The 14569-nt window shown below is 50.4% G+C and overlaps 1 protein-coding gene across 7 annotated transcripts in view; it reads left to right on the forward strand.

Annotated features, from left to right (window-relative positions):
* Positions 1-14569, forward strand: part of ALDH1L1 (aldehyde dehydrogenase 1 family member L1) — an 84844-nt gene that overhangs the window by 58441 nt on the left and 11834 nt on the right. For all 7 annotated transcript variants that reach the window (XM_058437387.1, XM_032149922.2, XM_032149920.2 and 4 more), the window contains 3 exons: positions 4323-4428; positions 5596-5683; positions 11964-12057. In XM_058437387.1, coding sequence (XP_058293370.1) covers positions 4323-4428; positions 5596-5683; positions 11964-12057 — 288 coding nt within the window. The remainder of the gene's footprint in view (positions 1-4322; positions 4429-5595; positions 5684-11963; positions 12058-14569) is intronic.

Genomic DNA, 14569 nt, shown 5'->3' on the forward strand with positions numbered 1-14569 from the left:
AGGCACTGTTGTAAGGACTTGAGGACAATTGTATTTAATCCCCCAGTAACACTGGATCAGTCAGGTCCAGGGTGGGAAACGAGTAAACCCAAAAAATGTCCAAAATGGGTATGGTGGTCAGTGTTCATAAAGATGAGGAACTCCTGCACAGCACTGAGGAATAGGAAACATAGAACAAAGGAGGAACAGGCAGAGGATGAGAGCCACTCAGCAGGAGGAGTGCGGACCCCACTGGATGCCAAGCATGTAGGCGCCGGGAAATGAACCTGGCATGAGGCATCTCACCTCGCCACCCGGTGGCCCCAGGGCAGGAGTGGGGAGAAGGGCTTGGAACACAGCCACAGGGCTCTGGGTTTTCCCTGCTAGAGGAAACTGGGCAGTGACCACTCGAGGCCATACGTCCTGATTTGGCCCCAGTCCTGGTGAGTCACTCACACACGTGCCTGAGGAGGCTTACCCAAGGGTGCACGGCCGCTGTGCTTGGCCGGTGACAGCAAACACCAGAGCAGCAGGTGCTGGTGCAGCCCTGATCCATGATCTGCACTGAGGATGCACCTGCAACTGGACCTAGAGAGCCCCAGCCCTGGGTCCACCCTCACTGCACCTGCACGTGGTGCCACGGGAGAGCCTGGCCAGGGTGACCTGGGAGCAGGGCCCAGCTGGCATCAGCACCACAGTCATTCCCGCCTGCTCTGTGCCCCTTGCAGGGTGGGGGACCTCACAGCTGTGGGCGTGGCCAAAGGCCCCTCAGCTCCACCTGAATGTTGGAGTGTTTGCAAGGAGAACGTGCTCCAATGTCCCTGTGTCACTGACAGCTAGTGCAGATGAACAACCAAGTCTTCAAGCACGGGCTGGAGGAGGCTCCTGTGGGAAAGTGGGCTGTGGACCCTAGAGCCCCAGAGAGGAGCCAGGCTGCAGGTGGAGGCATCACCTCCAGGGTCCCCACAGAGGACATTGGGCAATGTCTGCACATGGTTTTGGTTATTCCAACAGAGGGGGTAATACAGTACAGCCCCCCACAACAAAGAACTGCCACGCCTCAAATGTCAGTAGTGTGGGAGCCAAGAAACCCTGCTATGGGGCAGTGGTCAGAGACCTTTGCGTGCTTTGAAAGGGGCTGGGCTGGGCAGGGCAGGGTGGGTCATGGCCCACCTGGGGCCACAGTTCAGAGCCACACTTGGGTCTGTGAGACTGCCCACCCTCCCAGGTGCCAGCATGGGGTTGGGGGGTGTCCACCCCCATCAGACTGAGGAGGAAACGGACACTCTGTCACCCAGAAGCATCCCTGTGTCACCCTGTGAGGCTGGCCTTGGACCCGGGACTTTGGGCGCCCACTCAGCACCCCAGTGTGAACACATCCTGCCCTGGGGCCTGGTCCCAGCAGCTCACACAGACCAAGGCTCGCCCAAAGGCAGGCAGGCAGGGCCACTGCTGACTATGCACCTGGCTGGTCGCGATTCTGGAACTAATGGTCTCTGCCTGGCAGGGAGGCCACCAGGGCCTCTGGGCTTCACCCCTCCCCACCTTCACAGTGGGAATGTTCTGGAGCTGGAACCCAAGGTTGGAATCCCAGCTCCTCCCCTTTCTAGGGCAAGCTCCCAGCCTGTCTGTACTCAGTCTCCCCAACTGTCAAATGGTAATAAAACAGTCCTGTCCTCATTGAGTTGTTTTGATGGGTGAGCGTCAGGTGTCTAGGGCACAGCGTGCTGTGAAGGAGTTAGGAGGGCCAGGTGAAGGAGCCTGCAGCGCCGGGCCTCCTGGGTGATGGGGCTAAGAGGAGAATTCTGTATGTGGTTCTGAGAAGGAGCAGAGTCCAGCTCTTTCGGATGTTCGTATTAGGAAATTTACAAGAGACCGTGTCACTGCTCCACTTGGAATCCTCGGGTGGCTCCCCAGTGCCCTTGACATGGAATCAAACTCCTCGCTTGGCTGTGCAATCCAGGTCTGGTATCCTGGCCCCCTCCCCAGTCCACTGTGGTTGGCTGTGCTGGCCTCGTGGATCCTAGGCCCTCCACACTCATGCCCTGCTGAGCACTTGCACCTGTGTCCCACCTCCAGCCTTCACCAGCTGTCCTCCGGCTCTCATCTGTGATGCATCCCCCAGACCTCTGCTCCCAGCCTGCCCTCTCTAATCTACAATCCCATTTTATTCTCTGTGTGAGCATTCAGACTGATGCTGCCCTGTGCCCATGCCTGTCATCATCCCAGCACACCTGCAGTGTCCCATAAATACTGCAGAATGACTGAGTGATCAGACCTAGAGAGCCCCAGCCCTGGGTCCACCCTCACTGCACCTGCACACGGTGCCAGAGGAGGGCCTGGCCAGGGTGAGGGGCTGCCCATCTCCTCCCCTGGCCAATGCCACAGCAACCTCGGCAGTGAGGCTGCAGCTGCCTCATGGGGAGCCCTTTCCCCTCATGTCCTCAGCCGCACCCTGGCCAAACAGCCACTCGAGCTCCCTAGTGAGCCAAGCATTTCTTGGGGACACCAAGAAACCTTGTTTGATGTCCCCTGCCCAAGCTCCATGCTCCCGAGAGAGAAGGAACTCCACCCTCGCCATCCACGCAGCTCCCCAGGAGTGTCAGAGGGCAGAGGAGGGACGGGCTCAGGGCTGCACAGCAAGAGAATGGCCCCGAGGGAGGGAGGGACAGGCCTAAGACCCACAGGATGGTTGTCTCACTGGATGTCCACTCAGTCTCCCACTAAGAAAGGCCACTAGGAATCAGAGGCAGCAAGGCTAATGAAGGTCGGTTCTCACAGCAGCTGGACAGGGAGGATTCACCTGGGCCTGGGTCCTGCAGCCCTGCTCCTTTGACCCCGTGCCAGGGCCGGCTCTGCACACTCCGGTCCCGGGGCTCAGCCTTTCCCCTAACCAGCGAGTGTGGGCGTCAGTTCGGGCTGCTGTAGAAGGGACCACCAATCCAGGGCTTAATCAGTGGAAACTCATCTCCCGGTTCTGGGAGCTAGAAATCTGAGGTCAGATGTGGGCAGAGCTGGTTCCGCATGAGGGCTGTGAGGGTCTGTCCTGACCTCTCTCCTGGCATCTGGTGGCTGCTGGTGACCTTCGGCCTTCCTTGGCTTGCAGGGAGCCCCCGTCTCTGCCTCATGCCCTCTTGGCATTCCCTCTGTGAGAGTCTGTCTCTCCATGTGGTGTTCTTTGTATGAGGACAGCATTCCTCCTGAATTAGGGGCCCGCCCACCCCAGTGCTACCATATCCTAATTAATTACAACACAGCAATCTAGTCTCCAAGCAAGGGCACGCCCTTAGACTCTGGAGATTAGGGCTTCAGCATACGAACTGGGGAGTGGGGGCACAATTCAGCACATAATTGTGGGGTTTTTCTGATGTGTTTTCTTTTCCGAGCTCACCTCAGCCCCATTCACTGTAACCAACGGCCTCACCTGCACCCTGGGAACACTCGGCAGCCCGTGCTGTGCTCCCAATCTCCTGGGTGCATGTGGGGTGTGGGGCAGCTCCCCTATCTCAGTGCTCCCTGCTGCTCCCCCCTGATGCCTCACACGGGTCCTGCCCACCGCCTGGGTCTGGCTAAGCAGCTTTCTTTTGGGGAAACACCCTGTGATGGTGGTGGGGTGGTGACAGCACAGCCTGTGGTCTACAGGGCTCTGTGTGGATGTCCTCATCTGACTGTCCAGCGCTCACCCAGAGTGGTGCTGTATCGGGGGAAGGCAGGGCCACACAGGACTCATACCTGGCCAGTGTGCCTGCTGGTCCCTGGGACTCTGCGGCCTCCCCAGTGCCCACAGTGCTCTGAGTATGAGGCACCTGTGCCCGGCCAGAGGCTCGCTCTAGAACCCAGGGTGGCTCCAACACTGGGCACCATGGCTTCACACAGAGCACCCTGACCTCATCAGTGCTGCCTTGCTGACTCTGTCTTCTCTGCTTGAGGACTGACACCTGGCCTCACACTCTGGAGGACCCTCTCCAGGGCCTCCTGACCCACCCCTGGTGACCCCTGACCCTCTTTAGCTCCCCTTGGCCTGTGTCCTCACCTGTGCCTGCCTGCCATCACCCTCTCTCATTGCCTGTGCCCCAGACAGTTCTACAGCTTCCATCAGAAACGGTCCAGTGTCCCATGCCATCCTGCCCTGCTAGGAGGAGGGGCTGCTGCCAGACCAATTCTTACTGTAGCATCCAGGACAGAGCAGGCGTGAGCTGCCTCTCTGAGGGACCTTGGATGCCTTATCAGGAAGCCTGGCTTTGAGAGTGGATTCAGGCCCTGGGTGAGGTGGAGGGAGTTGGCAGGTCCACTGTGGGCCTGGTGGAGAAGAGGGACAAAGGCCAACCTCTTTTGTGCGGCAGGGTTTGTGGCATCATCATCCCCTGGAACTATCCCCTGATGATGCTTTCCTGGAAGACAGCTGCCTGCCTGGCTGCCGGGAACACAGTGGTGATCAAGCCTGCTCAGGTGAGTGTGGGTTCACTCTGGACAGGGCCTGCAGGCCATAGAGAGGATCAGGACCTCACTCTATAAGGGAGGAAGGGAAGGGCCTCTCTTGGCCACACGGGCACTGGAAGAAGGGTCCTGCTAATGCCAGCTGCCCTCCATGGGCCCCGCTCTCAGTGGGCAGAGGCACATGTGGCAGGCAGAGCTCTCCAAAGCAGACTCTTTTTCAGCCATGGCTGCTTGAGGCCATCTGGCTGTGCTGGAACTTGCAGCTGCTCGGGTGAGCAGAGGCAGGGATTTCTGCACTCTGGATTCATGGGGCAGAAACCAGGCCCCATGCTCTAAGACACCCTGAGGGGTCTATCCATAAAGCTGGTGCCATGTCCCTTATGTGGCTTCCGAGACCAGAAGTCCTGGAGAGAAGCAGGGTGAGCGGTGGGATTCGTGGTCCCCATCCCTGCACACAGAAGCTATGCAGTGTGGTGTCTGAGAGGTGTAGGTGGGGGAGTAGAGGCGGGATGTCAAGGGTCACCCAGGCATGCTGGGAAGGTCCTTGGGAGTGAGGACACACCCAGTGAGCCTCAGTTTCTTCATCTGTACGTTGGCAATGACAGCCTGCCTGCTGCCTGCCTCCCAGGATGGTGCATGACATGGCAGGGATGGTGTGCCCAGGAGGGCACCCACTCGCCAGCTTCTTTGGGGTAATTTCATGGCAAGGGCATTGATGTAATGAAAAACAATAATGATGGCTGACATTGATAGTATTTACCCTGAGTCAGGCATGCCTCAAGCATTTCAACATGTATCACAAATTAGGTAATAATTTACATACATTTGCTTATTTAAGCATCACAACAACCCTCTGAGGAGACCTTAACCTCTGGCTTTAGAAACTTATGCTGTGCAGAAGGGAACCCAGGCCTGGCCGGGGGCTGGAGCCCTGCCAGGAGGAGAAGCTAGGGCACCAGAAGTTGGCCCACCCTGATTCCCAGCTGGTGCTGTGGGCACGCTGGCTGGGTGGGCAGGGCCCCCTCTGGTGGCTTTCCTGGGGTCTTCCTGGTGCCACAATCTGCAGCTACTCTTCCCTGCTTGCTGCTGGGCTGCTGGGAGAGGAAGGCAGGGAGGGAAGGCAGAGCCTCACTTTCAAAAACCTCCTTACCCATTCTCCTTTCCTGGCCCCACACCCAGGTGACCCCACTCACAGCCTTGAAGTTTGCAGAGCTGACATTAAAGGCCGGCATTCCCAAAGGTGTGGTCAACATCCTCCCAGGATCTGGTAAGAGCCATTGTCGGGGGCAGGGCTAGGGCTTCCGGCAGCTGGAGATGCCATTGGGCAGAGCAGGCCCTACTGGATAGGGGTGTGAGGGCAGAGCAGCCTGGGGAGAGCCCAGGCAGGGGCCAGCCTGTGACAAAGGAGGCCGCTCCCATGGGGGAGAGCGCCTGCAGCCGGAAGGGCTTTCGTCTTCAGATGCCCCAGCTGAATGTGTTCCAGTGTGTGTTTGTGTGTGTGTGTGTGTGTGTGTCCACACACCCTGGAATAAACTTGTTACTTGGGAATTATCTGCCCTTGGAAGTTTGAGAGAATTTTTCTTTAGAACATTTCAGGCTTAGAGCATTTAGGGAGGTCATACATGAATTACTTTTTCAGTTTCTGTTGTGTTTAGTGGTCTAGTTGATGGAAAAGTCCCTTCTTGTGCAGATTTTAAGTGTATTAGCATGAAGTTGTATATAATAATCTCTCATAATTTTTATCTCCTTTTTGGATTTTCCTTTTGATTGTTATAACACATTCTTTATATTTTTCCTTTTTCTCTCTTTTTAAGTTGATTAAATTGGTGAAAAGTTATTGCGTGTTTGTCTCCATCCTCCACCCTAAAAAAATCAAATACAGCTCCTGGATTTCCTTACCTTTTCCACTGCTATTTTTATAGTTTCCCCTGCTTTTATTATTCCCTTCTGTGTTCTCCTGTGTGGTTCTTCTTCTTTTTTTTTTTTTTTTTTTTTTGTAGCTTTTTGGGTTGAAAGTTTAGTTCATTAATTTTTTTTCTGGTTCAAATAAGGAAAGCATTTGAAAGAGTTTTGGTGATGGCCAGGAGCAGTGGCTCATGCCTGTAATCCCAGCACTTTGGGAGGCCAAGGTGGGTGGATCACCTGAGGTCAGGAATTCAAGACCAGCCTGGCCAACATGGTGAAACCCTGTCTCTGTTAAAAATATAAAAATTAGCTGGGCATGGTGGCAGGCACTTGTAACCCCAGCTACTCTGGAGGCTGAGGCAGGAGAATCACTTGAACCTGGGAGGTGGAGTTTGCAGTGGTCTGAGATCGTGCCACCACATTTCAGCCTGGGCAACAGAGCAAGACTCTGTCTCAAAAAAAAAAAAAAAAGAGTTTTGGTGACACCTCGCACCTTGTGACTGACACTTTTATCATTCATTATAAATGCCCCTGTTTATCTTTCATGATAGTTTTTGTGTTAAAGTCAATTCTGTCTGTTATTAGTACTACCACACTAGCTTTCAAATGGTTGCCGTTGACATGATATATATTTTTACATTCTTTTACTTTCAACCCGTTCATACTTTTGAATCTAGAATGTGCCTCCATATATAACATATAGTCAGATCTTGTTTTTTATCCAGTCTCATAATCTCTGCCTTTTGACTGGAGACTTTAATGTTAATATTGATACAGTGGGTTTACCATTTTACTTTTCATTTTCTGTAAATCTCCTGTCTTTTTTCCCTCTGTTTCTCCTGCTGTACTACTTTCTTTTGCATTAAGCGAATATTTCCTAGTGTAACATTTTAATGCTTTCAATAATTATTTTCAGTATACATTTTTAGTTATTTTCTTAGGGGTTACTCTAGGACTTATCATATACTTATCAAAATCAACTTCAGAGTTATACGAACTTAATCCCAGTGAAATGTACAAATGTTACTTCTGAATAGGTCTGTTATCTTCTCCCTGTTTCTGCTAGGATCACGTATTTTTGTACACATAGAACATCTATATATGTTACAAACCCAACAATACATTGCTATATATATTACTTTATATAATTTTACATCTACTAAAGAAGTTGAGAAGAGAAAGGAGTACAAATCTCTATGTGCAGAGTTTATATGTTATCTGACCCACAAGTTCTGGTCCTCTTCAGCTGGTCCTATGGATTTGAGCTACTATCTGGTGTCATTTCCTTACTCCATTTAAGTTTTATTCCCACCTAGCTCCTTTCTGCTTTTATTGTCCAATATATTACATTTCTATTTGTTACCCCACAATTATACAATTATGTATATAATCATGTTATACAATCACTTTTTAAATCAGTTAAGAGAAGAAAGCAAATAAAATATGTATTGATACTGTCTTTTTATAATTACCTAATTACCTTTACAGTGCTCCTTGCTTTTTCCTGTGGATTCTGACTACTGTCTGTAGTCACTTGCTTTCAGCTTGAAGAACTTCTTTTAGTATTTCCTGTAAGGTGGGTCTGCTAACAACAGATTATCTCAGTTTCTGTTTATCTGGCAATATCCTTATTGCCTCTACTTTTTGAAACACAGTATTGCTAGACGTAAGATTCTGGGTTGACAGTCTTGTTCTTTCTTTGCACTTGTTCTGTCTTGCACTTTGAATACAGTCATGCACTGTCTTCTCTGTCTGGCACACCTGAGGTGGAGTCTTCCCCTTATGAGTGCGGTCTGGGCGGAGGAAGGGGCCCCAGCATCTTAGCCATAGTCACCAAGAACTTAGCTTCTGCAACTGAGAGTTGGTGGAGATGAGAGGCCTTGGTGGCCTGCACCTCCTGGTGGATGCCAGCTTCCTTCGCTGGGAGCTGAGAGGGAAAGGAGCACTGCTTTCCTGGCCACACCTGCCTGGAGTGGAGCTTCCCTCAAGGGGAGGGAGCAGACTGTGCCTTCAGTGCCGCAGATTTTCCCTACTCTTACTGAGAGTCAGATTTTCTTGAAGAATGTTTCTCCATTTGTTGTATGCCCTTAGAAAAATTTCCAGGGAGTTTAAGTGGTTGTTTTTAGATCATCTTCACCAGGATAGTGGTTTCCCTGGGGAATTGTCTGCAGGGCTTCTCAAGCTGGCCTTCCAGAAATGCACTCCTGCCTCATGCCTTTTGAGCAGGTTGTGTTCATGTTTTTATTACTCTTAAATATCATATAGTTGTAGTTTTGGTCTTCTCTCTAACGCAGTAAGTAAAAAGAGATTTAAAAACAATTGCCAAGTCAATTTTTGTCTAAAATTTAAAATTCTGTTCTTATATTTCTAATTGTATTATGTCATGATGAGAGACTATGGCCTGTATGTGAGTTTGCCAGGGCTGCTGTCACCAAGCACTGCAAACCAAGTGGCATAAACCACTTCAAGGCAGCGCTGCGCAGCTCTGGAGGCCACGAGTCTGGATGGAAGGTGTTAGCAGGCCCATGCTCCATCTAAAAGGTTCTAGGAAAGAGTTCTTCTTTGCTTCCTCCTAGCTTGTAGAAGCATCATCCCGATCTGTGCTTTCATCTTGACATGGCATTTCCCTGAAGGTGTGGTGTCTGTGCCCAAATCTCCCATTTTTATAAGAACACCAGTCATTTTGGGTCAGGGCCCACCCCAGTGACCTCATCTTAACTAATTTTACCTGTACTGACTTCATCCCCAAATAAGGCCACAGTGTGAGGTACTGGGGGTTAGGATGGTGACCTATGAATTTCTAGTGAGTGGTTGGGGGAGGCACAGTCCAACACATAACAGCTTGTAAAAATTTTGTTTTCTAAAATGGAGAATTTTTGTGGTCTGATATATGATAACTGTTTGCAAATATTTCTTAAATAGCCTAAGAGAGTGTTGTTATTTTTGTTACTATTATTATTACTAATAAAATGGACTTTATTTTAGAATAGTTTTAGGTTGATAGCAAAATTGAGCAGAAAGTACAGAGTCCCTATACACCACCTGCCCCCACACAGACACAGCCCTCCACTACTAATATCCAGCACCAGAGGAGTATGTTTGTTACAAGCAATGACCTACATTGACACCTCATTATCCCCCAAAGTCCATAGTTTAAGGGTCACTCTTGGGTTGTACATTCTATGGGTTTTGACCACTGTGTAATCCCTTGCATCTACCATTACAGTATAACACAGAGTAGTTTCACTGCTGTGCTATACGTTTTATCTCTTCCTCTCTCTAATCCCTGGCAACCACTGATCTTTTTCTTGTCTCCATCATTATGCCTTTTCCGGAATGTCATGTAATTACAATCATATGCAGGCTTTTCATTTGGCTTCTTTCACTTAGTGATATGCATTTGAGGTTCTTCCATGGCTTCTTGTGACTTAATAGCTCATTTCTTTTTAGCACTGAATAATTTCCCTTGTCTGATTCACGTCAGTTACTTATCCATCCACTTTCTGAAGGACGTCTCGGTAGCTTCCAAGTTTTGGCAATTCTGAGTAAAGCTGCTGTAAACATTCGTGTGCAGGTTTTGGTGTGGACATAAGTTTTCAGCTCCTCTGGGTAAATACCAAGGAGCACAGTTGCTGGATCATATGGTAGGAGTGCATTTGGTTTTTAAACTGACTGCTAAACTGTCTTCCCAAGTGGCTGTGCCACTTTGCATTCCCGCAGCAATGACTGAGAGTTCCTGTTGCTCCACATCCATCCCAGCATCTGGTATCATCAATGTTCTGGATTTTTGTTGTTTAGTAGCTGTGCAGTGGTATCTCATTGCCGTTTCAGTTTTTTATTCTCTAATGACAAATGACATTGAGCACTGTTTCATGTGCTTACTTGCCATCTGTCTGTCTTCTTTGGTGATGTGTCTATTTCTGTCTTTTGCCCAGTTTTTAGTGGTTGTTTGTTTTCTTATTGTTGAGTTTTGAGAGTTCTTTGTATATTTTGGACACCAGTTCTTTGTCAGATATATCTTTTGCAAATGTTTTCTCCCCAAAACAGTAATTTAATGGGGAGTGGTGGAATGGAGTTAGTATCAAAATCACTGGTAGAGCTTTAACTGTATATAGAGGGAGGATACAAGGGTCTTATTCCAAACCTGCCAAACTGGAACCTTCACAGGTGTGCCTGGGCATGTGAATTTTACAAGCCTGGAGGCAGGGGAGTGGTGGAAGATGGAGGGACTGGATAGGTACAGGAGCTCTGGACTGAGCAAGTCATGGGATGGGGAAGGGAGGTGTCAAGAATGACTCTTGGGTTCTTGGCTTGAACCACCTGGCTGCAAGGAGAAGTTGTTTACTGAAATGGAGAAGCCTGGAGGAAGAGCAGGTCTAGGGGAGCGATTAAGAGTTCAGTTTCAAATATGTTGAATTTGAGAAGCCAGAACACATCCAAGTGCAGAAGCCAAGCAGCAGAGGAGTGACCAATGGATCTGGATCCCAGAGGAGCTTGGCTGGAGATGCCGATTTGGGGGGGTGACGTACCTGAAGATGGCCCTTGGAAGCCTGTGAGATCAGCTGAGCACGCAGTGTAAGCTGAGGAGAGAAGAAGGCCTGGGACAGAGCCAGAGGTGCTGGGTATTTTAAGGTTAGGTGAGAAAGGAGATGGAAAAAGAGCCGTCAGAGAAGTAAGAGGCAAATTAGGAGGGTGCAGAGTCAGAAGCCAAAACAAGAGAATGGCTTAAGTGGGGAGCTACGCTGAGTCTGGGAGGAGGCAGCGTCAGGGAGCCCATTCTGAAGTCTCATTGAGATGGAGACCTGAGGGACAGAGAGGACTTAGCCAGGTTGGGGACAGGGTTTGTGCAGGGCGTGGCTTGGAGTAGGGGCTGGGGGCATGGGACGGGGCAGGAATCATGGCATTCCCTGGGAGGAACAGCAGGTGGCAAGGCCTCTGTGGCTGGCTCACCTGAGGGCGGGTGTTTTGGAGTCTGTGATGCTTGGGCTGCCACATCCCTCAGGGATCTGATCAGGCGTCCTTGGGTCTCTGTTTTGAGCCCCTGCAAGAGCTGAAGGTTTGGTGCCCTCACCTTGGGGTCTGCCTGATGGTGGAAAGCCATGTAGGGAGTGGGTTGGTTTGCTTGGGCTACCATGTCAAAGCTCTGCAGACTGGGGCTTCAGAAACAGATGGTTATCATCTCTCAGTTCTGGAGGCTGGAAGTCCAAGATCAGGGTGTCAGCAGCATCAGCTTCTCTTGCAGCCTCTCTCCTGGGCTTGCAGACTGCTCTCCACACTCTATGTTCTCACATGGTCATTGCCCACATCTCCTCTTCTTAGAAGGACACCAGTCAGATTGGATTAGACTCCATCTCAATGACCTCATTTTGCCTTAATCACCTACGTAAAGGCCACGTCTCCAAACACGGTCCCATTCAGAGGTACAGGGGGTGAGGGTTTCAGCATTTGAATTTTAGGGGACACAGTTCAGCCCCTAATAGGGAGCAAGGCTCCATGAGCCCCAGGCATCATGGGGATCAAGCATGTGGGGAGCATTTTGAGGGCCCCAGACCCCCAGTGAACCTGTGCAGGCCTGGAGGTGGGCTCCTGCCTCCCCAGCACCAGGGGGACCACCCTGATTCCCCCCTCCTTCCCGCCCTCAGGCTCCCTGGTCGGCCAGAGACTCTCAGACCATCCTGACGTGAGGAAAATTGGGTTCACAGGCTCCACAGAGGTGGGCAAGCACATCATGAAAAGGTGCGTGGCTGGGGGTGGAGCAGAGGAGGGGCTGCTGTGGGCTGCGCCTGGGACATGGCAGTGCTGTCCCAGGAGCTGTGTCCTGCTTCCCAGGCTCCAGGGCACAGCCACTTCCATGGCCCTGCTGGGCTCTATGCAAATGCTGAAGAGGCATCTGCCTTTCTGGCAAAGCCCTGGGGAGGCCTGGGCGGAGACCTGCGGAGCCCTGTCAGACCAGCAAGGGGCTGGATTGAGAGGTGCTGAGAGTATAAAACACGCATGGATTTCAAGAACTGAGCACCCACAAAAAAGTGAAATAGCTCATTAATACGATGTTTGGGGGATTTTTTGTTTTGCTGTTGTTGTTGTTTTGAGACAGGGTCTTGATCTGTCATGCATGGTGGAGTGCAGTGGCACCATCATAGCTCACTGTAGCCTTGACTTCCTGGGCTCAAGCGATACTCCCACCTCAGCCTCCCAAGTAGCTGGGACTACAGGCATGCATCACCAAGCCCAGCCTATTTTTTTGTGTTTTTCATAGAGACGAGGTCTCACTGTGTTGCCCAGACTGGTCTCAAACTCCCGGGCTCAAGCAATCCACCTGACTCGGCCTCCCATCTCCGTGCTGGGATGACAGACGTGAGCCACTGTGCTCTGCCTTCATTAAGTTTTTATATTGATTTCAAGTTGAAATGATAATATTCTTGATGAGTTGGGTTAAATAAAATATAATAAAATATACTATTAGGATTAATTTCACCTGTTTCTTTTCAGGTTTTTTTTTTTTTTCAATGGAGTCTCACAGTGTCACCCAGGCTGGAGTGCAGTGTTGTGATCATGGCTGCAGCCTCTGACTCCCTGGCTCATGCGATCCTCCCACCTTAGCCTCCCGAGTAGCTGGGACTACAGACACGTGCCACCATACCTGGATAAGTTTTCAAATTTTTTGTAGAGATGGGGTTTTGCTATGTTGCCCAGCCTGGTCTCGAACTCCTTTAATGTGGCTACCATCAAAAAGGTCCCATCGTCTATGTGGCTAGTGTTTGAAGCTTTCATTCTATTTCTGTGGACAGAAGTGATCTAGGTCAACTCATGTCTTCATCCTTGGACTTTGGCCTCAAACTGACTGGTGTCATCTCCCAGACTCTGTCACTAAACCACAATATGACCTGGGCCACACCCATGCCTTGGGTCCCCCACCAGTTCCATTACAGCAGTTTGACAGTGCAGGGGTTCTGGTCTCCATCACCGACAAGCTGGGAGAGCCAGCCAGGGCCAGACCACAGGTGGAGCCCTGACTGAGACTGCAGCCTGCCCCAGCCCTGACACCGAACTTCTGGGGGTGGGTTTTGGCACCTGCACTTTGAGTGACGTGGGTAGGGGAATGGGGTAACTGCAAGTAGTCACAGCAGGTTTGCCTGTCCTAATTCAAAAGCTAACTGGTCTCTTCCTCTGAGATGTGTAGGTTGTAGTCATGTCTGGGCACATGTGAGTCAAGTCCAGGGTGAGGGCTCAGGAAATGTCAGCTCTGAGCACTCCAGAGCTGGACAGAGGGTTTGGGGGGCAAGATATGTTGATCTGCCTCACCATGGTAACCATTTTACCATCGATATGTAGTTCATGACATCATGCTATAGCCGGGCGTATGGTGGCACGTGCCTGTAGTCCCAGCTACTCGGGAGGCTGAGGTGGAAGGAGCCTGGGACATGGAAGCTATAGTGAGCTGAGATCACGCACTGCACTCCAGCCTGGGCAACAGGGAAAGTCTGGCTCAAATAAATAAATAAATAAATAAATAAATAAATAGAACAGAACAAAAAACAAAAGTACCTCAATTTGAACATTTTATTTAAAAAAATAAATACTAGGCTGGGCATGGTGGCTCACACCTGGAATCCCAGCACTTTGGGGAGGCTGAGGCCAGCGGATCACTTGAGGCCAGGAGTTTGAGACCACCCTGGCCAACATGGTGAAACCCCATCTCTACAAAAAATACAAAAAAAAAAAAAAAAATAGCCAAGTGTGGTGGCATATGCCTATATTTCCAGCTACTCTAGAGGCTGAGGCAGGAGAATCGCTTGAACCCGGAAGGCGGAGGTGACAGTAAGCTGAGATCACACCACTGCACTCCAGCCTGGGCAACAGTGTGTGACTCTATCTCAAAGGAAAAAAAAAAAAAGTCTGGGTGCTGTGGCTCATGCCTGTAATCCCAGCATTTTTGGAGGCCGAGGCAGGCAGATCACCTGAGGTCAGGAGTTCAAGACCAGCCTGACCAACATGGTGAAACCCTGTCTCTACTAAAAATACAAAAATTAGCCGGGCGTGGTGGCACGTGCCTGTAATCCCAGCTACTCGGGAGGCTGAGGTAGAAGAATGGCTTGAACCCAGGAGGCAGAGGTTGCAGTGAGCCAAGATCATGCCATTGCACCCCACCCGGGGCGACAAGAGTGAGACTCCATCTAAAAATAAAACAAAACAAAACAAACAAAAAAAAACTAAAAAAAAAAACAAACATGCTATGAACCTCAAATAT

This window comes from Hylobates moloch, unplaced genomic scaffold (genome assembly GCF_009828535.3).
Source record: "Hylobates moloch isolate HMO894 unplaced genomic scaffold, HMol_V3 SCAFFOLD_4, whole genome shotgun sequence".
Lineage (NCBI taxonomy): Eukaryota > Metazoa > Chordata > Mammalia > Primates > Hylobatidae > Hylobates > Hylobates moloch.